Source organism: Botrytis cinerea, chromosome 7 (assembly GCF_000143535.2).
Source record: "Botrytis cinerea B05.10 chromosome 7, complete sequence".
Classification (NCBI taxonomy): Eukaryota; Fungi; Ascomycota; class Leotiomycetes; order Helotiales; family Sclerotiniaceae; genus Botrytis; species Botrytis cinerea.
In genome coordinates, this window is record NC_037316.1 from 1,639,012 (window position 1) to 1,661,625 (window position 22,614).

Here is a 22,614-nt window from a genome sequence, read left to right on the forward strand (position 1 = left end):
GAGACAAGGAACCATGCCTCTCGTGTTTCAGATCATTTCATTATAAGCCGCCGACTTACCCATCGCACTCCATGGTGCGAGGAAAGGTAAGCAGCATCCAAGGCAAAGAAAGGGGTATTCGGAACTTTGAACTTTGGAGATCAAATGCAATTCCTTCCCCTCTCATCATCTCACAGACCACAAGCGACAATAAAGTATTGAATAAACTCCAACGCTGGCCCATTCGTGTGGAGAAAAAATACTATATGTGAGACATCTGAAACTCTAATTTTATGGTTACGAGCAGAGCAAAATGCTTGATTTGATATCGAGCCAGGATCAGCAGAAGACATTGTGCTCGCAGGATGAAAATCTGGCGTGGTGTATGCTGGGTGGGCTAGCCTAGAATATCCAAGCCTCACATCCTCTTCAACATAGCCGCCACTTGATCATCAGCTTGAAAATAACCTTGATTTCAGATCGTTATTGGGTTGTGTTGAGTTGTGTTGAGTTGTGTTGAGTTGCATTTTTGCATTCGCGTCGCCTTGTGCTCTTCAATCTATCGGTCTTTGTTGTATATTACTGAATCAGTCAATCAAATCATCGTTCTCGCATAGCCAGGCTCAGCTTCGCCTACTGAGGTCACTGCGTCACTTCACATCTTTAAAGATAACCTTAAGAGAGTCCCTGTTTGCGTGGTGGGCATTGCAAACATCACGACATTCAACCGTCGACATTAATTCCTTTTTCGATTAGAGAATACTACCAGGGTTTCGCGCTCGATCGCTTGAAAATTCTACATACCACTCCCGTCCCGTTATATCCCATCCACGTTCAAGAATATCGACTGTCGTCGTACAACACAGCTAATGCTACCACCACCGGGCTTGGAGCCCACATCAACATCAACGCTCCTCAACGATGTCTCTCCCACTTCCATTATTTCCTCTGCGATAGCAACTTCTTCAGCGTTGCTACTCGATCTCGTAAACCCAGCATCTACTACCGCCTCAATAATCGCCACCGCAACAGATGAAGATTCTCCAGATTCAGACAATGGAGAATGCCAACTTCTAGGGAATTTTGCGATATTGGTTCAGGGCTCGCTAGGTCTGTTGGCTGTGATGGCATTGGTATACAAAAGATGGAGAGAAAGACCCCAGAGACCGATGAAAATTTGGTTCTTTGATGTTTCGAAACAGGTGGTTGGAAGTGTGCTGGTTCATATCGCAAACTTGTTGATGAGCATGTTATCGAGTGGACAATTCAGTATTAAAGTCGACGCCAGCAATGTTTCGAGGAGAGCGGTGGATGAGTCTGGGCAATATAAGCCAAATCCTTGCAGCTTTTATTTACTGAACTTGGCTATTGATGTAAGTGCATTCGTCTGTGATTGGATATTTCAACATGTGCTAATCTTTGACTCTAGACAACCATCGGCATTCCGATACTCATATTCCTCCTTCGAATACTTACCTCGCTTTTCATTATGACACCCTTTGGCAATCCTCCCGAGTCGATCGAATCAGGCAATTATGGCCGCCCACCAAAAGCATTCTGGTGGTTCAAACAATCTATAATTTATTTCATCGGCTTGATGGGTATGAAACTATGCGTACTTATTATCTTTCTTGTCCTTCCCTGGATTTCACGAATCGGAGACTGGGCACTGAGATGGACGGAAGGTGATGAGGCATTACAAGTGATATTCGTCATGTTGATCTTCCCAGTCATCATGAATGCAACTCAATATTACATCATCGATTCATTCATCAAGAATCAAAAGCCTGACCATGAGCTTATACCAGACGAGGATAGCGATAGTGATCTTGAGGGAAGAGACGGGCGTTATGCTGATCCGAGCGGAAGCAGCGATGGAATTCAGTCTGAAGGAGAGGAAGATGATGAAGTTTTGGCAAAAGCTCATAAAAATACTGGACCAGAAACACCAAGAAGCAAACGTGCGGGTTTAAGGTCGGGAAACAAAGACTATGATCCTCTATATGATGGCGAGAGTAGTCCAACGGTAGTGGGAAGTACAAGTTCGAGACCAGGGGATGATAGTGATAGCACTACGAAGAAGTAAATTACCCCCCGCCATTTTGGGTAAAGGAAACGGATGCAATTGTTAATACAAGGGATTAGTATATGACTTTTGAGTACATACTTGGGCAGAGTACATTATGCAAGGTGTTTGTGGAGTTTAGCACATGGGATTTTCGTTGTCGGTCATACATAGACACACATCATATTGGTCGGAAGGGTTTTGGTATGGATGAATTGGCGTCTTCACGGCATGTCATACAATTGATTTGTGAATTTGGCTAGGTGTAGTCCTGCATGGGGCTGTGAATGAAAAAATTGTTTCCACTTTTACAAGTTTTCAATGTTTGTAATTGCAATGTCTTCTTTTTGTGTAAAATGGCTGTGAATCTGACTGATATTGATGTGATGTGATTTATATATGTTCTAGCAAGTGCTGGTGATATGCATTGAGAGATCTCCTCTGCTAGCAATTAATGTTATGAGTGTATGAAGGCGTCCCAGGGTTGGAATGTATGCAACCATTTTCGAATCTGCAAACAGCAGGTTTGACACTTGCCACTTTTCAAAGTTGTGACTTTGAATAAAGAAATGATTGATTTCATATTTGAGGGAAAATGTATATAAATATTGAGGTATCATATTTCATTTCACTCGAAATTTAATTGCTTTGCTGTACTATCACGTCAACGGAAAATAAAGGTTAAACGAGGCCTCCCTACCACTTGGTGGTTACCAACACACCACCACTTTTCCGACAGGATCCGCAAACGCTCTTGAAATTCAATTCAAAGGGCAATGAAAGTTTCATTCTATTAATATTTATCGGCGAGATATACTTCTGGGTACGTACTGAGGGTTTTGGGATCAATCTACCCCAACTTTGCGGGAGTGGCTGAGAAGTTGGTCGGGCGGTTAGGGGCCAGGGTCGACTTCCTGGCGTTAATGTGGAGTTGGGTGATTTATATTATATATACGTATAGATATAGATATCAATTCAAAAGCTGTATATGAAGGAGGGGTCTTGAGATTCTTTGGAGGCAGTTAGTTTTCGTTTTTTTTTGCAGACTATTGCTCTTTGCTCTTCTATTGTCATTTCAAGGAAAGGGAAGAAAGTGAAGGGGGTTTGAAAGAAATTATCAAAATTTAAGTGTGAGAGAGAGAGAATTAAAAGGGAGATATGGATTCGAATCAATTTCCTCAATTACCGGTGGAGTGTTACGCACCCGGGAAAGCCATTCGCTCGACTCCGAGATTCGATGGGAGCGTCTGGGAACAACCTGTGAGTTTAAATTCTCTTACTCCATGTCGAAAAGTATGAACTGACCTGAGACTCAGCATCCCCTTTCTTCCCGTATGTCTATGCAATATCCTGCACTGCCGTCGCCTCCTATGACTCAGATATCGTTGCAATCGCGCGTAGATCTTATTATGAGTGGGAAGAGGGAGGAGAGGAAGGGAGGGGGTAGAGGGTTCTTGAATGGTCTGATGGAGGAGGGAGAGGAGGAGGTGGAGGTGGAGGTGGAGGAGCAGAGTAAATCGCTGCATATGAGAGGGGGCGGGACGATTTGTGATTTGTGTGTGGGGATTTGTGCGGGGTTGTGTGTTTATGAGTGTTTGAATTGTTGTTGTTGTTGTTTTTAGGGGTGGCGAAGGGGTGAGGAGTGGAGTTTAATGGGGGGAGTTGTGGTGGGAATGGGAATGGGATGGAGTTTTGAGCGCGGAGAAGATGGACAGGGTTTGATGCCTCTGCTTCTGCTTCTGCTTGGGTTTAGGTTTGGGTTTTGGGGTTTGGGGTTTGGGTTTATGGGTTCATGGGGGAGGAGATATTTTCACTGTGGATATTTGATTTTTGGTCTTTGGGTGAAGAAGAAGGAGTAAAAGCGTTCTTATGGGATGGTTTGCGCATTTAGGAGTATAACTTAGGGGAACTATTCAGATATCCAGTTTCGAAATTCGTTATAGCCTGTTTGTCTTTCTGTCTGTATCATGAGTATTTGTGTTTCGCTGTTTTCTGTGTTGCGTTTTGGGTATTATGCTATCTCTCAAATCTTACAATCTTACAATCTCGGAAAATCTTCATATCCATGATTACTTACGTGTGAATTATCTAGCCCAGTCATAGAAATGACTTCACTTGTAAGTCAGTTTGGGGTTCTTTAGATCTCGTGATTCTACTGCAATGGGGTGCGCTGCGACATGTATGAGTTTCTACCCGGCGATTTGATAGTGTAGAAGTCAACTATGGAATTACCTGACTACCTGAATAATATAACATATCCGATCCCATCCCACCCCATCTCATCTCAAAGAGCTCAGATGATATCTCATCATGCGTCATATCACATGTATTTGTTATATAAGTGAACAGACAGTTCTGTTGCATATCTGATGCATATTGTTTCCACTGAAGGATTGAATCTACCTAGCCAGGTAGCTGATCAGTATGTTATATATTATGCGGAAGCAGACAGTTAAAGCTAGCATGAAGCTAGCAATAAAGCAGGAGCTATATATTCTGTAGATATGCAACAAAAGCGTTGGGGATTAGATATTCACCCTTTTGGTCTGGTGGATGTTTTTCTCGGTTCTTTGCATCATTATCATTGGGTGAGTACTAGGTAGCGAGCGATTCGCTCGGCTTCTCGGGGGAGGAAACTGTTGCATGTCTAATGTTTTGCTTTCTTACTTTTATTTACTCTTGCGAAAGAATAAGCTAACAATTGTGTGAAAACTGATGGTGAGCTAGCAACAAAGTATGTTTATTTTTTATATATTTTCTTTTCCCAGATGTGCAACAAAAAGATTGACATTTCGGATATTCACTTTCTCGTCTGTTAAATTTGTCTCAGTAGGTTGGATAGCGATGTAATATCGATTCACTTGGATTTTTGGGGGGTTTGTTGCATATCTGATGCATTTATGTGGTCGCTAGTGTGAGAACGTATGCTGGTGTTTGTTTAATAAGTACATAGTGGTGATTTAAGTTGGCGCTAGTAATTTGCTAGTGATATAATGATAGCTATATGTTTTTCAGACGTGCAACAGAAGGGTTGAGGTGTGGGGTATTCGCTACTGCTATTTCGGTTGGTGAATTCGCGGGGAAGATTTTATCTGGAAGAGTGAATACGGAGAGCATGATATGAAGTGGAGGTGATGAGATGAGAGGATTTATTAAAAGGTTAAGTAAAGATGACAGATGAGAAGATTGGATGAGGTGGGAAGCTTTAATTTGTAATATCACTTAGAGAATGGAACTATAATCAATTAGGTAATGTATTACTTCTCCTTTGTGATTTGATTATTAATATATAACTATCTATCGAAGGTTGGGCAACGTCACGTCCACTCCACTTCATCCTATAAAAACATCCCATCAATTCAAATTATCTACGCACTCTTCTCTTTAGCCAGCTCCTCAATTTGCGCCTCAATGATGGCCATTGGATCCATACTCTCCATCTCCTTCTTAATTTCCTCTACTTTCTTCTTATACTTTTGATCCGAAAGCACCTTCTCCACCTCTCCTCTCAAAAACTCTGCATCGGGTCTCGCAGTCTTCAAATTCACACCAACGCCGATCCACTCACCCCTCGCGCAATTTTCCGGTTTTTCCTCCGAATCGCCACCCATCACCATCGGAACCCCATTACTCAAGCCATGTTGAAATCCTCCATATCCTCCATTCGTAATGAATACATCACAGTAGGGAAGTATATCATCGAAAGGAAGGAAATCTTCTACATAAGCATTCTTGGGCACTGTTACCGAGTCTGGTAACGAAGCACCTTTGACACCTAGTGCAACAATAATGATAGTGTTGTCGTGGTCTGCAAATGCTTCGATGGTGGGTATAATCAAATCCCCGTAGTCGAGTGCCACGGTTCCTTGACTAACGAAAACAATCCGTTTCTTGGATGCGTTTGTAGTGACTTCGTCCCACCAACTAGGATGCGTGGTACTAACCACATCTCTATGGCCTTTTGGTAAGCCACCAGAGAAAACTATTGTCTTGGGCAGATCACTTCGAGGGTATTCTGCACTAGGCGCACAGAGTTGAATGACTCTATCAGGAAGAAGATATGCTGCATCCAAGAAAAACATACCCGGACCTTTTGCGCCGCAAACTTCGAGCTGATGGTGAAAAATCTGGGTGATGGGAAGGAATGGCCCGTTTTGCATATGAGCATGCATGGCTATATTACGCTCGCGTCCTTCAGGAGAATAGTCTGGGGGAAGTCCTGATCCCATGGGTGGAATATCTGGACTCGCCAGTACAATGGGTGCGATTCCCAGGGTTATGACTGCTGCGGGCTTAATACCTGGTGCTCCCGCCAATAGTGGTAAACCACCATAGAAGACAATGTCCTGTAACATAATAATTGGTCTCCCTGGATTTTTATCCGTCATGAGCTTCAGAGCTTTCTGGACAGAACTAAATTGTGAGGGAATGGGATTGAGAAACACATGTTCGAAATCGAAAAGCGTTCTTGCTGGTACTTGAAGAGTCTCTCGAATTGGCCATTTCTCCGCCAGTCCGCTGGGAGAATCGTCGAAGTTTGAATAGCCTTCGAGAGGAATGAATGTGGCGCCGATTGCTTCAACCCCTGGACCGAATTTTGAACCAGTAAGAAAGGTTACTTCGTAACCTCTTTCGATGAGGATTTTGGCTATGATCTTGCATGGTGCAAAATGTCCCGATATTGGATTGCTGCATATAAGCAAGAGTGGCTTGGTTTTTTCTGCCATGTTTGAAAGAGGAAATGTAGATTGAGGAATGGTATTTTCAATATCTTGACCTCGTATAAAGGCAATGAAAAGTAAGCGAATAAAGATATGGCTACCAAGATTTCGATTCCCACTGAGGACTTTGCAAGCTATATAGAAATGGCTCGATCTTGGTTCATAACAAAATTGTAAAATAACGAATACATGTTGCCCACTATTATCGTGTGATTGACGTTATATCATGCAGACTATAAATAACAATCCATGGCGCGCGCCCCATGCAAGAGCCGCTTACTCCAACGATAGATTATTGAATGAATTACTTCTTCACCACAAACACGTTGGCCAATGTCACTCACCTGCGTCGGTTGTGGGGGGGGATTTCAGGGTCCTTGATAAGATTCTTATTGTGAGAGTCAACAATCTACTTCCTTCGTGGGTGATGAAACGTGCACAGATATCGGTGCGGCGAATGTAAATGGCAGTGATTCTCATTGTCGTCAAGCCGTGTGCCAATTGTCGTTGGATTTTGGTTGATATGAACGGCGTGGCCAAAGCTCCTATCATAACTCCATCGCTGCCACACCGCATGTCATAGTTGTCAGATTTTAGACTAACCGCGCCGCACTCGGACTTTTAAAAAACACCGGATTTGTCAGAGTCGTAAGGCTGTGATAAAAGTACCCTTCTTTTATGTGGACTACTGCATGCATCGAAGGATTCATCGTCTGCAATTGATCGACACCGCATGGAGGCTAAATGGGCAGGTCTAGAAGAGACCTCAACTTGAAGCTCTCGCAGCTCTATCCGTGAATTGTAACAAGAACACTCTATTAAGGTTACTCCACTCTACAATTCGGCATATTACTATCAACTATATTCCCAGTATATCACCAATAGGGAGAGGTAACGCATCGCGCGCGCGATGAAGGTGGAGTGTGAAGTATCATCAGATTACCGAATTGGCCTTGCCATCCTACCCGGGGCTCCGGAGGAAAGTAAATCGAGGATATAGATTCCATGAAAAACGCCGATCACTTCAAAAATATCAGGAGAATCATTTGAGGTGGCACTTAATAGCCAAGACCTTCTGCAGAATCCCTATCATTCATGTGAGACTTTGAGTATGGTGACATGAAAAGTTTCAGAGTTACGGCTTTCTGGAGTCATGGTGGTGCTAGGGTACTGATGGCGAGACATATGTGTTATGTGACCAGGAGTTGTTCGGTGATGATGAAGTGGGAAGTGAGAGGGATAATGAAAGCATGTATAATATGATAAAGTTTACTAGACTCCGTAAGACTAAAATTGACCTGCAGGAACGAGGAGTATCTTTTATGAGAACAGAGTAGAAATAAGTGGCTGGGTGGAATGGTATCTTGGGGGGTAAGTAGAAGCTCAAAAGCTGCCTGTAGGAGATTATTCTAAGTCTTGTGGGTGTGATCTGGGGAGGCCAAACTCTCTTTCAGGGAGAGTTGTATACACCAAATTTCTCTAAAACGGTATTATAAGGAGCGTACCAACCAGAGAACATACAAATACGAAAGTATCATGGTTGCTAAGTGCGTATTACCATGCACAGCTATGGGAAAACCAGGCTAGAAACCCTGTTCCTGAGAGCAGAGTAGAAGAATATCCGTTTCTCGGTTATTCCTGGAGATAGTACTTTGTACGGAAGAATTAAATGTCTATCAAGGGTTATAGACTGTGTATAGATGATATGAGACACTCCCCCAACTCTAAGGAGCACTTGAGTCAACTGAGGGGGTTGTAATCTAGTACATTTTGCCATACGCCAGAGGCAATTTTCCGAAAAGAGGGAAGTAAGGGCAGTCTGACAGTAACGCGATGAGCAGTAAGCGAACTGGGAGTGAAGAGATATATAATCAAGAGGAGAATGGTAGGTTATAGGGTGCATATAGTATTCGCTTTGATAGGTCCCGCCTCCCACAAATCTTCAGTGATATAATCCAGTTCCAAAATGTAACGAGATGGCTCAGTGGATGAGCTCGAATCTCTAAGCATACTGACATCTTATATCTGGCTTTCTGCTAGCAATGATACGATACGATGACAAAAAAATTACAGAAATGGTCAATGACTTGTGATTCACCAACATATCACATGTGCTGTTTTACGGACTTCAAGCGCCTAGCCACCGCATCACAGAAGCCATTTGGTGGAGAGACTATCCATGATCCATAACAGATTTGAGCGATAAATTCATATCAATTGCCACTGGCTAGAAGGTAAAAGTCCCATTGGGTATTAACGTCCACTATAAATACATACATAAACCATCACCAATATCCTGCCTTTCTCAAGCAAAAGGGCTCCAAGAGAACCCAAAAGAACCCAAAATCATCACATACAGAGAGTATGGTATAGTGTAACAATATAGCACCAGCCATATCATCATTTCAAAAACCGCTCATATCATCATGTCTAAATAACACATTATAGAGAAGCCAAATCATGCCAGGCAATAAAACATAATATCATATCCATCCATTCATTTCATTATCGACTTTCTCCCTCAAAGCCGAATATCTACTTCCATCCCACCTCTTTTTTTCCCAGCCCCCACTCCTCAATTTCTCAATTCTTGCTCGGATGTCCCTTCGTTCCATTTCCGCTCTATCTTCATCACTGAGACCATCAGGAGAGTTGAATAATGAAGGGGCAAATGAGGGTTGGTTACTGCGTCGAGATTTGCGTACGTTTTGTATGGTATCGATGAGATTGTTGATATGCGTGATGTGGTAGGTAAGTTGTGTTGTTAATGATGAGAGGTTGAGATTATAGGTTGTGAGATGTGTGTTGTGAGAGGGGTAGGCCGGGGATGGTGATTGGTATTTGGAGGAGATTATAGGTCGAGAAGGAGTGGTCGGAGATGGAATAGCACGGGGAATCGTTTCGAAGTCGTCGTCAAGGCTTTGGTCAGATATGAGTGTGGGTAATACTGGAGAGAAAGAAACTTTCTTTTTTATGCGAAGTGGCGCAGGCTTATTTGGAGTAATAGTAGTAGTGTCTGTTGATTGCGTAGATTGCATCGATGCGATCGATGATTCGGAAAATGTACGGCTATGTCTGGGGTTCTTGTCATCGTCGGCACTCTCAAAAGAGTAGGACGAGAGAGCAGGTGAGAGTCTATCTGTGGTATAAGGGAACGATGTTGAAGAAAATACGGAGTCCACAGAAGAACGAGCACTGGATGTGGATGATGTGGACGATGTGGATGATGTAGACGATGGCCGATTGCTTGACAACGAGCCATTATTTTGAATAGGAATGTCTGCGTATGTGATGTATTCTTCTGCCTTTTGGAAGTACGACAAAGAATCTCGGAGAAGTGAAAGCTTTTCGGGAGAGTTGTTGGTAAGTTCTGATGCTGTTATTTCTAAACAGGTGGCACAATAAAAGGATAAGAAGAGTGAATGAAGAGGATGAACACGATACTGTATATTAACGTTAGTATCATGATTACATGGCGCACTGAAGGCTTAACATACTGGATCTGTAATACTATTGAGAACCTTTGTGCATTGGGCAGCACACTCTGTGTATTGCCTTGTCAAATATAGCTTCTTGACTTCATCCATAATGACTTTCCAGTCTTCCAAGGTATAAGGGAATATAAGTCTGCTCCAAATTGATCTTATCGATCTCGGCCTTTGCTCCTTGGCTGTGGATTTTGATGATGAAGGTGTTGATGTTGTGGAAGGGGCTGAGGGTACGGAATTCCCTTCCACTGGTTGTAATTTAAGATGGATCATCTCTCCCATGCCTTTCAGAATTACTTGGGCGAAGGCGGTTATGCCGTAGTTGTTACTACGACAATATATCTTTCCAATGTCTTGCCTCCGTTTGTAGAGACGATATCGATTTCGGACGGTAAACACTTGATACCCGTGATGCAAGCTCCCGTATCATGACCCAGAACGTCGGTAGCCACTGGGATGCTGCAGATCGTGCGCTCAATAGCAACCCAGATATTTGCGTGAGTAGTAAATCAATTGATAGAGTATGTGGAAGATCCGAGGCTCATGCGGTTTCTACCTTGAGTAGTCTATTGATATTCGGCGTGATCTGTTTATATCCCAAACATTGGACGAGAATTCATACATTAAACACGAGAAACCAACACAATACAGAACAAAATGGTATTATAGTACAAATGAGATGCGCAGGAAGCAAAGAAGGAAGTAAAACTTTAGATGCCCAGTCTTAGTCTTATTAATATGGCAATAGAGGATAGAAGTAAGCAACCTTTGTACCCAAGACCTTGCGGGTGACTATTTTTTCACCTCACTACCGACTACTTACGACTTACTACTCGCCATCACTGCTCACAGCCTTCACTTGTTCGACCGTCAGGTATCATCATACTCTAGTGTAGATCTGAGAGGCATTCTCCACGTGCGATAAGATGATTTAGAGGAAAGATAAGTTCGTCCAACAATGTATTAGGAGTGATCCACCACATTAGACGTCTGTGAGGGAGTGAGGTGTGGTTGAAAATTCGTTTCGAAACCAAACGCATTGATGTATTTGCAATATGTTGTGGATCTTGTGCCTGACCCCTGAATGGCACAGACTTCACTTACGAAAAGTCATCAGACTTGGCTGCGCCATTTTCCATTATTTTTGATTACAAGGCTGGTTGGAATGTTAGAAAGGTGTGATCTGATATACTTTCATCTAATACTTGTTGTTCTAGCTCGATTTCAATCTACTAGCCATTCTTTTCGTCCATAAGTCACCCGCTCTTGAAATTTCAAACACCGACGTCGTTTCGGAATATCCGAACAACCATCTAATATGTGATATCTCAAGTCGCTAGAGAACTACCGTTGAATCCTACGGATCTTGAATGATCATGGCCATAGATGCCTCGAATCATCCCAGCGGATAACAGAGAATGGATATATTAGATGAAATCATGATCTCATGAGTAAGTCATTAGTGCATTGTGTCTCACACACCCTATGCTTTTGCGCTGCAAATATGTACATGTAAATTGTTGCAAAGAATTTTGATTTCTTCTTTAAGAAGCAGGGACAGCTCCTATAGCCTCTTGAGATAACGGACTTTCTTCTGCAGGCTTCTCCGTCTCTGAGGCAGGCTCGACACCCTCTGCTGATGGTGCAGAGTCTGTAGGATTTGATGCTGATGCCTCAGAGGTAGGTGCTTCTGCAGGGATTGCCTCAATCTTAGCTTTATCATCTTTAATGCCTCCTACAACCCTCAGACCATCAGCTTTTCGTGTCATGTTATCGATGTCAGCCTTTCTCTTCAATCGTTGCTTGACCTCGGAGACTAGTGCGTCAAGATTGACCATAACGCCGTCCTTCTCCGGGTGGCCATCCCTTAGACCATTCTCCTTAATCTTAACTTTGCCTTGAGCAATTTCATCCTCGCCTAGGATGACGCTGAAAGGTACCCCATTAACTTCGGCAGCCTTAAACTGATTTGGCAACTTTGGCTTGACCTTGTATAAGAACTCCGCCTGGGGAACTTGTTAATACACACAAGGTTCTTTAGAAACTTAAAAGAAGCTTTGACTTACCTTGATACCAGCCTCCCAAAGAGTGGAGCAGATTGACATTCGTTCTTTCAGAAGCCCTGTGAAGCCCTTTCCTCCAAATGCCATAACAAAGCAGTCTACATCGTTGTTACGCACTTGCTCTGCTGTTTGCTCTTCCTCCATTCTAGCCTTCGTTATAGAGAAAATTCTATCTACACCAAACGAAATACCAACACAAGGAATTTGCTTTCCTTTTCCAGCAAACATACCAACAAGATTATCATAACGTCCACCAGCTGCGACACTTCCGACACCGACGCTAGGGTCTGATGAGCGGTCCTCGTCAGCATCGGCCACTTTCTTTGGTTTCTTCGAAGATTTTGGCGGGGCAGCAGTGGCAGCAGACGTGCTCACAAGAGGTGCAGACCCTTCTGTAACAACCTCATAAATGATTCCTGTGTAGTAATCGAGTCCTCTTGCTAAACTCAAATCGAATGAAACATTCTCTAAACATTTGAATGCCTCGAGATAACCAAACAGGAGATCCATATCTTCCAAGCCGGCCTTCATAGAAGCATTGGCCATCAACTTCTCATCAGCTTGTAATTTGCTGAGGAGGTCTTTTTGGCCTTTCTGTACGACATACTCTCCAATTCTGTCTGCAACATCTTCTGCCAAACCCTTTTCTTCTGTCATCTCCTTGCGCACATCTTCCCATGGGAGTTTGTCGAGCTTGTCAACTGCTGAGGAGATTGTGCGAATCTTGTCCTCTGGAACTCCGCAAACTTCGAAGATTCCGTCTAATATTTTTCTGTGGTTAAGTTTGATGGTATATCGACCCTTCCAGCCAAGGCCTTCAAAGACTTCAGTTGCAACCCTGATAATCTCAGCATCGGGCAACATAGGATCATAAACACCTGCAATATCAAAATCGCATTGGTAGAATTCTCTCATACGGCCTTTGGTCATTGCTGGCTGATCTCGTCTGTAAACTTTTGCAATGTGATATCTCTTGATACTTTGAACGCTTCCATTCATGGCCAACCATCTTGCGAACGGTACTGTTAGATCATATCTGAGTGAGCAAATCTCACCACCTTGGTCAGCCAAGTCGTAGATGAGTTTGCTGTCTTCGCCATATTTTCCCGCAAGAATATCCTTTAACTCGAAAACCGGAGTATCAATAGTGACTGCTCCATGGCGTTTGAAGGCTTCTGTAATAGTCGAAAAGATTTTGTCCCGAATGACCATGTCCTTCCCTTGCCCTATTGAAATAAGTATCATGTCACATGTTGGTGATGATTAAAGACAGAGACGGAATTGTGTATAGCAAAGCGACAGAGATATATGGAGCTACCTACAGTCCTTCGTCCCCTTGGGAGTCTTCAACTCGAACTTTGGTCCTTTAGCCATGTTTAGTTCTTCGTAGTATCGTTTTCTTTCTGCTTTTGAGAGGGCGGTTGCTGGGGCCCAAGCCGAACGGGAATTGGGAATTCTTAAAAGTTGTGGAAGTCGTGAAAGTCGTGACGATCTCGCAGATCTAAGTAATTGAGTTTGAAAGACCTTCATTCACTTCCTCGCATCTATATGGAGTCTCGATAAGGTTGGGAGGGTCAATTTCTTTGATTCTGAGTCATCTGGGGGAGGCCTCGAATTTTCAGTTTTATGCACAATGGCGAGGCTGAGTACGGTAACTGTAGTGGCATAGACTCGCTTGCATTTGTTGGTGCGGGGAGTTGCGCTTTTGGTTGCCTCGTTCGATCGGCGAAATCTGGTAAAAAGTTCCGATGAAGCTTGGAACTAACAAATAATGGAACCCTTGGAAGCTTCAAGTACTGTCTGTACGTACTGGATCCAACCTTAGGAAACCGATACAGCTACAGCTTGCCTTTCCTGCGCTTTCCTCCCCTCGTCATTTTCCATCAAATACGTGATCATTCAGCCCGCATGTAGAGCTCGTCATGGCTCCTCATGCTGGGTTTGATACAGATCAGATTAAAGATAAGGCGAGGAAGGATCTATTATACTTATTAGAGGGTGTAAGTGAGGCCTCACCGTCTCCCAAGCTGCTCGAGGTTGCAGCTGACATGCTAATTCTCGCAGGTTCGTGGAAAGAAGAACCTCGTGCTCGAGAAGAGTTTGGCTGGTCCACTTGGTGTAATTGTCAAGTTTTCGACTCTTCAAGATTACGGCGTCGATAAGGTCTTCTTTTTGGAGAATGGCAATGCAGATGTTAGCCAGCAGAATGTCGTGTTCATTGCTAGGGGGGAGAGCGCGAAACATGCTCAATCCATAGCTGGTAAGTACTTGGCCATTCTTGTCGCCCTCCATTCTTTTCTTGTATCTTCGATGGGATCTCAAAAGTAGACCTTATAGCTGTATTTCTCCAACTCTATTCGGTCAGTCTTGATCCCTATATGAATAATTCTCATATATATCTGAACAACACGATCATAAGCATATATCCGATATCAATTTGTATTTAATGCTATCAGAACGTGCTGACATTCTCAGATCATATCAAGCGCATGCAGCGAGAGAGCCAGACAGGACATGAATTTTCCATATTTTGGGTCCCACGAAGAACATTGGTATCAGAAAAGATTCTTGAAGAAGCCGGCGTACTGGGTGATACCAGTATTGCCGAGTTTCCTCTCTATTTTCTTCCGCTCGAAAAGGACCTCTTGTCATTAGAATTGGACGAATCATTCGAAGATTTATATCTACGAAAAGACCCAACGCCGACATTTCTCCTCGCACGTGCTTTGATGCTCATACAACAAAAACATGGCCTATTCCCTAGAATGACTGGGCAGGGTGATAATGCGAAAAGACTTGCCGATCTCCTTTTACGAATGCGACAAGAATTGATCGCGGGCGAAGATTCCAATGAAAGCAATAAACTTGGACTCTCCCCAAGTAACACGGTCGAAAGCCTCATTATTATCGATCGCGAAATCGATTACGCGACCCCTTTACTGACGCAATTAACTTACGAGGGGTTGATTGACGAAGCGGTAGGTATTCAACATAATCAAGCCGATGTGGATTCATCTATTGTGGGGTCCGCTCCTCAAGCCCCTCAAGGGTCCTCGAAAACAGTCGGAGCAGCACCTATACAAGCCAAAAAGCGGAAAATAGTACTGGACTCGTCCGATAAACTTTACTCTCAACTGAGGGATACCAATTTTGCTATCGTTGGACCGCTGCTCAACAAGGTCGCACGCCGCCTGAAAGATGATTATGAAAGTAGACATGGGACAAAAAGTACTGCAGAATTGAGAGACTTCGTGAACAAACTTCCAGGTTACCAGGCCGAGCAGCAAAGTTTGAAGGTACATACTGGTTTAGCAGAAGAGATAATGAAACACACTCGTACAGAACAATTCGGCAAATCGTTAGAAGTTCAACAAAATCTGGTAGCCGGTGCCGATCCTTCTTCACAGCATGACGCCATCGAAGAGCTCATCGCTCGAGATGCCCCCCTCCCAGAAGTCCTAAGACTTTTGTGCCTGGAATCATGCATTTCGGGCGGTATCAAACCTCGCGAATTGGATACGTTCAAGAAAATGATCCTACAAGCGTATGGGTACCAGCACATGCTCACCTTGGATGCTCTGGAGAAATTGCAATTACTACTCTCAAGGACATCTCCAATGGCATCAATGATTCCTATGACCGGAGCTGGAGCTCAAGCGGGTGCCAATACCGATTATTCTTATCTGCGGAAACAACTTCGCCTAATTGTTGATGAAGTTAACGAGCACGATCCAAATGATATAGCTTATGTCTACAGTGGCTACGCGCCACTTTCGATACGACTTGTTCAATGCATATTACAAAAGCAATATATAACTTCGATGACCAGAGGAGGAAATGCGAATAATACTGCGAGTGTGGCCACTGGCGGCTCTTCTCAAGGCTGGCGAGGATTTGACGAATCATTGAAGCATGTGCGAGGCCAGACTTTCGATGAAGTACAAAAAGGGGAAGATAAAGCTGTCAAAGCGAGAGCTCTTCTCACTGGCAGTGGTGAGAAGAAGACTGTTTTTGTTGTATTCCTAGGAGGAATAACATTCACAGAGATTGCAGCTTTGAGGTTTATCGCGAAGCAAGAAGAAGGTATGCATCCCGTTATCATTCTCTGAACACTTCAACATCATTTACTAAGAGACATACAGCACGGAAGCAAATCATCATATGCACAACCTCAATCATAAATGGGAATCGGATGATGGATGTAGCTATTGAGAGGGACTCGTTGGGTAGGAGTAGTGTGCCGGACGTAACATTATGATGAACAATGAGAAATATCATGAACAAAAGATAAAAAGGGGCAGAAGTTCCAACTTACTTCTATAATAGTAATCTTAAATGAAAATATTTGCCAACAATGAAACTACGTGCAACACATCATCTTAACCTTCCTCTTCTAGGGGACTGGAATGCAATGCTACAATAAGTTCGGAGTTCTTGCAATTTTAGGGTTCCTTGTCAACTTCGTTCTAAACTAAATAAACACTACACGTGATCGCTATCCGCATCTTTTGCCCGTCCGAGATCACATAAGACATGATATATTCATATCGTACGACACAACGATCAACAGATCTCCTCGAGTCCTGAAAAAACTTTCCAAAGTTTCGCCTGCGTCTACCGATGATATACGGGGAATTACATACATGAAACTCGGCGCGGTGTACGACATACATCGCAACATGTTGAATGATAGAGGTGAGACCAATCCACGTGTAAGACGTATATCTCTATATGTTAGTTATATGAAGGTTCTAACACCACCAGAACAGATATTTGAGAGTACATCATATCGAATTGGACAATAATAAGGGGTTATTTCGGTTCCTGGCTTGAGGCTGTTCATGGGCAATTCGTCGTCTCGCAAGTTTGAGCCTCCGAACACACTTTTATATCAAAACATTTTAGGGAAGAAGTCACCGGGTTTAGACCTCCCAGCATGGCAACTACGATGGATGCCCAGATAAGTCAACAAGATGACTTAGGTCACGATACATTGATGGGATTTCAAGAATTAGATTCCCACCTTGCTATATTTGAGTCTACGGAGAACCGAAGAGATTCATCTACTCCGGGTACTATATCTACTCCTGGCTTCGATGCAACAATCGACACCATTGAATCGCAACCTGCTTTTGAGAATTTTGAGCATACCATTGTCGTTGATACCTCGACTGATCATTTCCAATCTGATATCAAATCCCGTGCCAGGGTCATTAAAGACCCTAAACCTAGTACTAACGGCGATAAGAAGTATGTATTGATGAATCATCTCCTCTTGTCCTTTGAAATTCTCAAACGAGCTGTCAATGTTAATTGGCCTTTATTAGTAGAGCTGCACGCCAATTAAAACACGCGTCGGATGGCAACATACACCTACAGCCCGAAAGCGCTCGAGATTCTTTGGCCTCTTCAATGACTACAGATCATGATGATGGTTCCTCTTCACTTTCCTCATTGTCAAGCCATCCTAATTCTCCAACAGTCGATAAAAACTCCGGGGTGGTTACAAAGGCATCATCCTTGGATGGAACTAGACCAAAATATAATGTACGTCCGAAAGAATCGATACCTACGGATGTTCATCCAGCAGAATATGCCAGACAATGTATTGCAGCAGCCGAATCGTCACGACTCAGTCCATACACTCTACATCCAGAGGAGTATCATATGTTACGTAGGCACATAAGCCATCAGCAGGTCACGACGTATCTCAATATCAGAAATGGGATACTCCGGCTCTGGACACGTAATCCCTCGATACATGTAATGAGAGATGAAGCTATTGGTTGTGCAAGAGACACCCGTTGGTTTGAAGCTGCTCGTGTTTGTCACGAATGGCTAGCTCGGCGTGGTTATATCAACTACGGTTGTCTCGAGAACCCAGAGTCTAAGATAGATAAAAGCGAGACGCAAAAAACCGGACCTAGGCGTACCATCGCTGTCATTGGAGCTGGTATGTCTGGTTTAGGTTGCGCTAGACAATTAGAAAGTCTTTTTGCCCAATTCGAACATCGTTTTCATGAAATGGGCGAGACATTACCTCGTGTAGTCATAGTTGAAGGCAGAGACCGAGTTGGTGGAAGAGTGTACTCTCACCAATTCGCATCACGACCAGAATATCCGACTCTATTTCCTGGTAGTCGATACACTGCAGAAATGGGTGGCATGATTATTACTGGATTTGATCGTGGCAATCCTTTGAATATCATCGTAAGAGGACAACTGGCACTACCTTATCATCCGTTGAAGCCAGATACCACGATTTATGATGATGGCCACCCAGTTGACCTCCAACGCGATCAACAAGCCGAGAAGCTTTTCAATTACATTCTCGATCGTGTTGGCGAGTATAAATTTAAGATCCCACTACCACCTCTTGTTGATGGTGATAGAGACCATTTAGAAGCAGGACGCGACGGTAATGGGGATGGGTCGAGAACAATCAGCGAGGTTGAGAATAGAGCCAGTGTTGCTCCGCAATCTGCCGCAAGTGAGAAATCATCTGCTGCCGAAGAAATGGTACCCGTGGCATCGGATAGGCTCACTGGCAGAGCTCATTTGGAGCCAGGAGTTCCAGCTGTGCATACGGCTGCTTACAAAGCCCGCGAGATTGGATGGCAGCTTAGGGATGGTGTCGGCATTGAATCTGATCTTGACCTTGAACGTTCGACGAGCAAGGAGAATGCTACACTTGGGTCGGTGTTTGATGACGCAATTCGACAATACATGAGAATGATTGATTTCACACCCCTCGATCTCAGACTTATCAACTGGCATGTTGCAAACCTCGAATATAGTAATGCGATTACTTGCAATAAGTTGAGTTTGGGGGGTTGGGATTTAGATGCTGGGAATGAATGGGAAGGCAAGCACACAATGGTCACAGGAGGCTACCAGCAAGTCCCCCGAGGTTTATTGAATTTTCCACGGTTACTAGATGTGAAGAAAAAGAGTGCAGTGAAACGCATTTGTTATAATCCTCATGGTACTATTTCTTCAAGTAGGATTGACTGTGAAAATGGCGAGTCAATAGAGGCGAATTATATCGTTTCCACTATCCCGCTAGGTGTTTTAAAGCGGAACAAGATCGAATTCGAACCAAAATTACCTTCATGGAAAACCGGGGCAATTCAGCGAATTGGATACGGAATCCTCAATAAAATCATACTGGTCTTCAAAGAGCCTTTCTGGGATCAAGGTCGAGATATTTTTGGGACTCTTCGTAATCCACCCAACAAGTCCAGTTTGGAACAAGGAGAATATTTCACTCACAGAGGAAGGTTTTTTCAGTGGTTCAATTGCACCAATACTTCTGGGGTGCCAACTCTATTAGCTCTTATGGCTGGTGATGCAGCATTTTACACGGAGAAGACCTCAAACGAAGAATTGGTAACTGAGGCTACAACAGTTCTACGAGGAGTTTTCGGTGATCACATCCCTATGCCTGTAGAGTCAATTGTGACTCGTTGGGGTCAAGACCAATTTTCTCGCGGTAGTTATTCTTACACAGGGCCAAATTTTCAAAGTGATGATTATGGGGTTATGGCAAAGCCTGTTGGCAATCTCTTCTTTGGTGGAGAGCACACTTGTGGTACACATCCAGCCACCGTTCATGGAGCTTACATCTCAGGTCTCAGGGCAGCCTCCGAGGTATTAGAGTCTATCATTGGACCAATAGAAATACCAGAACGTCTTGTTCTACCCAAAGAGTCAGCGTCAAAGAGAAAGGCCGAGGCCATTGAAGTGCCCAAGGATCCAAAACAAGCTCGTCTCGAGGCGTATGAAATCGAAATATGGAATGCGATATATGCCAAGCTTGGTGATCGACCTTGGAAGCCTTCGAAGAACCACTCTAATTCCTATCAAATGTACAGTAAAGACACATGGGAGGAAGCCAAAAGAAAATGCGAGGAAGGACGACGACCAGGAAAAGGTAAACCGATCACCAACGAAGTTAAGAAAATGATCACGAAAATGTGGAATGAAGCTCCAGAGGATATAAAGAAACCTTATATTGACAAGGCTCTCGAACGAAAGCATATTTATCAAGAAGCTATTACGGATTATAATGTAAAGTCATCGAAGTGGGACAAAGATGCTTGGGATTTCCGAGTACAATACGAAAAAGACCACCCAAGCTTGCCGGGTCCAGATGAAGATATTGGTAGTCCTTGGAGACGCGATAGAAGAGCTAAGAGAACGAGTGGCTATGCTGAAGATTCTGAATCGGAACTGGATTTGTAAAATGGATTCCTGGGTTTGCATTGCATTCGCATTGTACGATAAGTATGGGGTCATGATTCATTACAATGGAGTTATTACATTGGTCCGGGGCACTTTCAAAGGGGTGGTGGTTAAACTCTGGCGTATGGGTGAAACTCTGATGGAAGGAACTTGGTCCAAACAGGAGGACGGTGAATGGATGGGTTGCATATAGCTGATTTTTCTTGCTTGGGTCTTTTTTGGCTCAATGTTGTATGTACGCCTGAAGTAGCATATACATAATTTCTCAATGCAATACAAAACGTTGCTTGTAAATATCCTGACTTTCCTGGTTTCAATGAGTATGCTCAAAGTTCCCTCCGAATCTGCAAACATCAAATAGTCGTTATCGTTAATCAGACCCTTGCATTCGCTAAAACGCACCTCTAACGTCAACCCCTCCATCTTCAACATTGACAACGCAAGCTTCATCTTTCATACAAACCACCTTCAAAATGGCAGAAGTCGATCAATTTGATAGCGCGCTGTAAGTTATTAATTCCTTTTTCTTAGTCCGAGATTCAAAATCTGCGAATGAAAACTCATTTGCGGAACATACTAACTGATTAACCTCTACAGGGATCTCCTCCGCCGTCTCAACCCAAAACATACCACCACCCATTTAAACTCTCTCATTGATCTCGTTCCCTCCTTAACAGAAGATCTCCTCAGCTCTGTCGATCAACCTCTTACTATTTCCCGCTGTCGCAAAACTGGTCGCGATTACCTTCTCTGCGATTATAACCGTGATGGCGATAGCTATCGTTCCCCATGGAGTGGTGAATTCGAGACACCTGTAGGCGGTACAACACCGGGTGGTATTGATGATCAGGGAAACAATGATGGAGCTGGAGAAGGTGCTGTTCCTAGTGAACGGGTTAGAAAAATGGAGATCAGAGCAAATGAGGCTTTTGATGTTTATAGGGAGTTGTATTATGAGGGTGGTGTCAGTAGTGTTTATTTCTGGAATTTGGATGATGGATTTGCGGGTGTTGTTTTATTGAAGAAAGGTGAGGGTTATTTCTTTTGATAATTTTTGGGGGGTTATATTTGTTGTATTGAGAGGTAGTCATTTCTTATGGAAGCTAATTTGTGATTTATAGTTGCACCTTCATCCAACTCCGCCGGTTCTTGGGACAGCATTCACGTATTCGAAGCCGTTGACCGTGCTCGTACCGCTCATTACAAACTCACCTCTACCGTAATTCTTTCCCTCTCTACCAATGGTAATGAACTCGGCGAAATGGATCTCAGCGGAAACATGACACGACAAATTGAAGCGGATTTACCAATTCAAGATGATGCGGAACATATAGCTAATATTGGAAGACTTGTCGAGGATATGGAGCTGAAGATGAGAAATTTGTTACAAGAGGTTTATTTTGGCAAGGCAAAGGATGTGGTTGGAGATTTGAGAAGTTTGGGAAGCTTGAGTGAGGGAGCTAAAGAAAGAAAGGTTAGGGGTGAGATGTTGGATGCTATGAAGAGGTAGATAGATAGAAGGGTATAGAGAATATTTGGGGAATTGGGGAAGCTTAGATAAATGGAGTGGGATATGTGTTACGTTTGCATGAGATATGAAAATACAGGAGCATTTGATTATTTGCTATTGACCGTCGTAGAATTGATTTCCGTTCAATTACCTATTCTGTATACTATTCTTTCTAACATTCTGATTATAATATTCGGTCTCCCACAAACACATTCATCTGGAAAATCTATGAACAAAATGAATCATGCCAAAATACATTTTCAAATATATATCTGAATGATCGAACTAACTTGAGACATTGAATGTATTCGACTATCTAACCTGCATTTGAAGATTAAATAAATGTATTTGATTGTTATATTCGAATTGGGTCATTGAATGTATATAATTATCTGACCTGAATTTGAATGTTAAATGTATTTGGTGGTTATATTCGAATTGGAATATTGAAAGCAGTTGGGACATTGGCTATAAGCTTTGTTGGTGTAGAAGTCGTCCATCCCGTGAATCCCAAACACATCCCATTGCATCAATATCAGAATCT

At 43.2% G+C, this 22,614-nt stretch overlaps 7 protein-coding genes across 8 annotated transcripts; 4 read left to right on the top strand and 3 right to left on the bottom strand.

The window, feature by feature from the left end:
• Positions 1–457: 457 nt before the first annotated feature.
• On the top strand, positions 458–2,357 carry BCIN_07g04560 (hypothetical protein). Its single transcript, XM_001554064.2, has 2 exons — positions 458–1,352; positions 1,409–2,357. Exons 1-2 carry the CDS (start codon positions 849–851, stop codon positions 2,063–2,065), a joined length of 1,161 nt encoding a protein of 386 aa, XP_001554114.1. The 5' UTR covers positions 458–848; the 3' UTR covers positions 2,066–2,357.
• A 2,917-nt stretch (positions 2,358–5,274) lies between these two features.
• Positions 5,275–6,991, bottom strand: BCIN_07g04570 (hypothetical protein). Its single transcript, XM_001554062.2, has one exon. The coding sequence runs from the start codon at positions 6,769–6,771 to the stop codon at positions 5,413–5,415; it is 1,359 nt and encodes a 452-aa protein (XP_001554112.1). The 5' UTR covers positions 6,772–6,991; the 3' UTR covers positions 5,275–5,412.
• A 1,998-nt stretch (positions 6,992–8,989) lies between these two features.
• Positions 8,990–11,203, bottom strand: BCIN_07g04580 (hypothetical protein). Its single transcript, XM_001554061.2, has 2 exons — positions 10,263–11,203; positions 8,990–10,208 (listed from the first exon to the last, which is right to left on the bottom strand). Exons 1-2 carry the CDS (start codon positions 10,533–10,535, stop codon positions 9,249–9,251), a joined length of 1,233 nt encoding a protein of 410 aa, XP_001554111.2. The 5' UTR covers positions 10,536–11,203; the 3' UTR covers positions 8,990–9,248.
• A 43-nt stretch (positions 11,204–11,246) lies between these two features.
• Bchts1 lies at positions 11,247–14,032 on the bottom strand. The gene is made up of 3 exons (XM_024694081.1): positions 13,639–14,032; positions 12,320–13,542; positions 11,247–12,259 (listed from the first exon to the last, which is right to left on the bottom strand). The coding sequence occupies exons 1-3, from the start codon at positions 13,844–13,846 to the stop codon at positions 11,798–11,800; spliced, it is 1,893 nt and encodes a 630-aa protein (XP_024549870.1). The 5' UTR covers positions 13,847–14,032; the 3' UTR covers positions 11,247–11,797.
• Positions 14,033–14,098: 66 nt separating this feature from the next.
• On the top strand, positions 14,099–16,685 carry Bcvps33. The gene is made up of 4 exons (XM_001554059.2): positions 14,099–14,316; positions 14,381–14,576; positions 14,792–16,399; positions 16,459–16,685. Exons 1-4 carry the CDS (start codon positions 14,239–14,241, stop codon positions 16,572–16,574), a joined length of 1,998 nt encoding a protein of 665 aa, XP_001554109.1. The 5' UTR covers positions 14,099–14,238; the 3' UTR covers positions 16,575–16,685.
• Positions 16,686–16,869: 184 nt separating this feature from the next.
• On the top strand, positions 16,870–20,876 carry BCIN_07g04610 (hypothetical protein). 2 transcript variants are annotated; one of them, XM_024694083.1, is made up of 3 exons: positions 16,870–17,028; positions 17,081–17,566; positions 17,644–20,876. In XM_024694083.1, exons 2-3 carry the CDS (start codon positions 17,253–17,255, stop codon positions 20,558–20,560), a joined length of 3,231 nt encoding a protein of 1,076 aa, XP_024549872.1. In that variant the 5' UTR covers positions 16,870–17,028; positions 17,081–17,252; the 3' UTR covers positions 20,561–20,876. The 2 variants fall into 2 exon arrangements, with proteins under 2 accessions (XP_024549872.1, XP_024549871.1); XM_024694082.1 differs by having other exon boundaries at positions 16,870–17,011; positions 17,086–17,566.
• Positions 20,877–20,993: 117 nt separating this feature from the next.
• Positions 20,994–22,274, top strand: Bccap2. The gene is made up of 3 exons (XM_024694084.1): positions 20,994–21,065; positions 21,158–21,588; positions 21,682–22,274. Exons 1-3 carry the CDS (start codon positions 21,034–21,036, stop codon positions 22,068–22,070), a joined length of 852 nt encoding a protein of 283 aa, XP_024549873.1. The 5' UTR covers positions 20,994–21,033; the 3' UTR covers positions 22,071–22,274.
• The last annotated feature ends 340 nt before the right edge of the window (positions 22,275–22,614 follow it).